Raw genomic sequence first — 1,971 nt, forward strand, 5'->3', positions numbered from 1 at the left:
GCTCGGGCCCCCTCAGGCCCCATGGAGTCGGCGCCACTGATAACAATGTTAAAAATACACAAATAAATCAAGTATAATCTATGAGCTTCAGATGATAGTTCAGAGCAAAGCATATTTTTAGTTTATTAAGTGATTCATCTTGGAGAACTCATTTAATGAACAAGTTCAGATAATTTTATGAAATTTTGTTAAAAGCGTTGAAGAAAATAAGCAAAAGAAAGAAATAAGTGAAAGTGTAAAAATCATTCTTGTACATGTACACTCACAAAAGCAGTTTGTCTACTTTCTATCTCTTGAGTACTGAAGCACTTGTGTAAGCCCCCTGAATTTGACTGACAGCAGGGCGGAGAAGATAGATAACGTGACGTATGTTGCTTTTAGAATCCATTTCCAGTTTCATTGCATTCGTGAGGAAATTTCTCTGACTGTTCAACACGTTTCTTATTAAGAGTACAAGTTTCGCTGAAAGCATATTTGATTGTTATTATCCAGTATGGATGACTCTTTTGACAGCTGCGACTCAGATTGGAATCTACCTTCTGATATCTTTATTAGTGATTCCTCTGAAGACGAAGAAATTGATTTAGAAGATGTTCGTTTATGGTGCAAAATCGACATTGAGAACCCACCACCACCTCATCCGAGATTCCCTTTTACCAACATTCCAGGACTTACATTTCATGTTCAAGATCCAAGTGACCCCTTAGAATTTTTTCGGAGATTTTTCGATGATGAAATTTTGAAGTTCATCGTTGATGAAACGAATAGTTTTGCCGATGAATATTTTTTGACGAATGATGTCACTCCTCACTCAAGAAGCTTGCAATGGCGCGAGACAACGATAGAAGAATTGCTAGTTTTCTTTGCATTAATCATTTTGCAAGGAATAATCAAGAAACCTCAGAAAAAAATGTATTGGACGAAAACTGAAGTTTTAGAAACGCCATTTTTTGGAAAAATTATGACCGAAAAACGATTTAGTTTACTAATGAAGTTTCTTCATTTTGAAGACAAAAATACAGAAAATGAAGAGCAGGTCAAATTGAAAAAGATATGGCCTGTAGTTCAGATGTTGACGACAAGATTTTGTTCAAGCTATAGTCTTGAACGTGATATATGCATCGATGAGTCATTGCTGTTATTTAAAGGTAGATTGGCTTGGAAGCAACCAACAAAAAGAGCTAGATTTGGGGTCACGTATTTTGTTATTTGTGAATCCGCATCTGGCTATGCATCAAACCTAATTATATGCACAGGCAAAGACACAGAATTCAACCTAAAATTTGCAGAATACAATGTGGCAACAAGATGCGTTTTGAGTCTTATTGAAGAGCACTTAAACAAAGGACATTGCTTAATCACTGACAATTTTTACACTTCCCCGGAATTGGCAGAAATACTGATAAAGCACAAGACCGACACATACGGCACGATGAAGACTAATAGGAAGGACCTTCCAAAAGAAATACGTGATAAGAATTCCAAGGAAGAAAATATAACAGCATTTCACAGAGGAAAAATTATGGTGATGAAGTGGCAAGACAAAAAACCGGTTACCATGCTTAGTACGGTTCATGCTGTTAAATTTCAAGAATTTGAAAAACGAAACAAAACAGTTAAAAAACCAGAAGCTGTACTGGACTATAACATCACTATGGGTGGCGTCTATAGGATGGATGCATGCATATCAAATTATGGAGCTAAGCGTTCGCGCCAAAATTATAAATAAGTATTATAAGAAAATATTTCGACATTTTCTGGATTTATCTGTATGGAATGCTTTCGTGTTATATAAGAAGTCTGGAGGCGTTGAAAACCATCTTCATTTTAGAAAAAGGTTGGTTGAACGAATCATTGAAGAATATGGAAAGCTGACAGAAAACAAAAATACAAAAACAAAGCTCCAAATTAATAGCCCTACCAGATTCATGGGGAATCATTTTCCATCTTATATACCACCGACACAGAAGA

The 1,971-nt window shown here is 35.9% G+C and overlaps 1 protein-coding gene across 1 annotated transcript; it reads left to right on the forward strand.

Annotated features, from left to right (window-relative positions):
* The first annotated feature begins 493 nt into the window (after positions 1-493).
* On the forward strand, positions 494-1,729 carry LOC129230163 (piggyBac transposable element-derived protein 4-like). The gene has a single exon (XM_054864565.1). It carries the CDS (start codon positions 494-496, stop codon positions 1,727-1,729), a length of 1,236 nt encoding a protein of 411 aa, XP_054720540.1.
* The last annotated feature ends 242 nt before the right edge of the window (positions 1,730-1,971 follow it).

Source organism: Uloborus diversus, chromosome 9, assembly GCF_026930045.1.
Source record: "Uloborus diversus isolate 005 chromosome 9, Udiv.v.3.1, whole genome shotgun sequence".
NCBI lineage: Eukaryota > Metazoa > Arthropoda > Arachnida > Araneae > Uloboridae > Uloborus > Uloborus diversus.

Coding starts and splice junctions, on each gene's coding strand:
- LOC129230163 (XM_054864565.1), top strand. CDS start 494: ATGGATGACTCTTTTGACAGCTGCGACTCAGATTGGAATCTACCTTCT.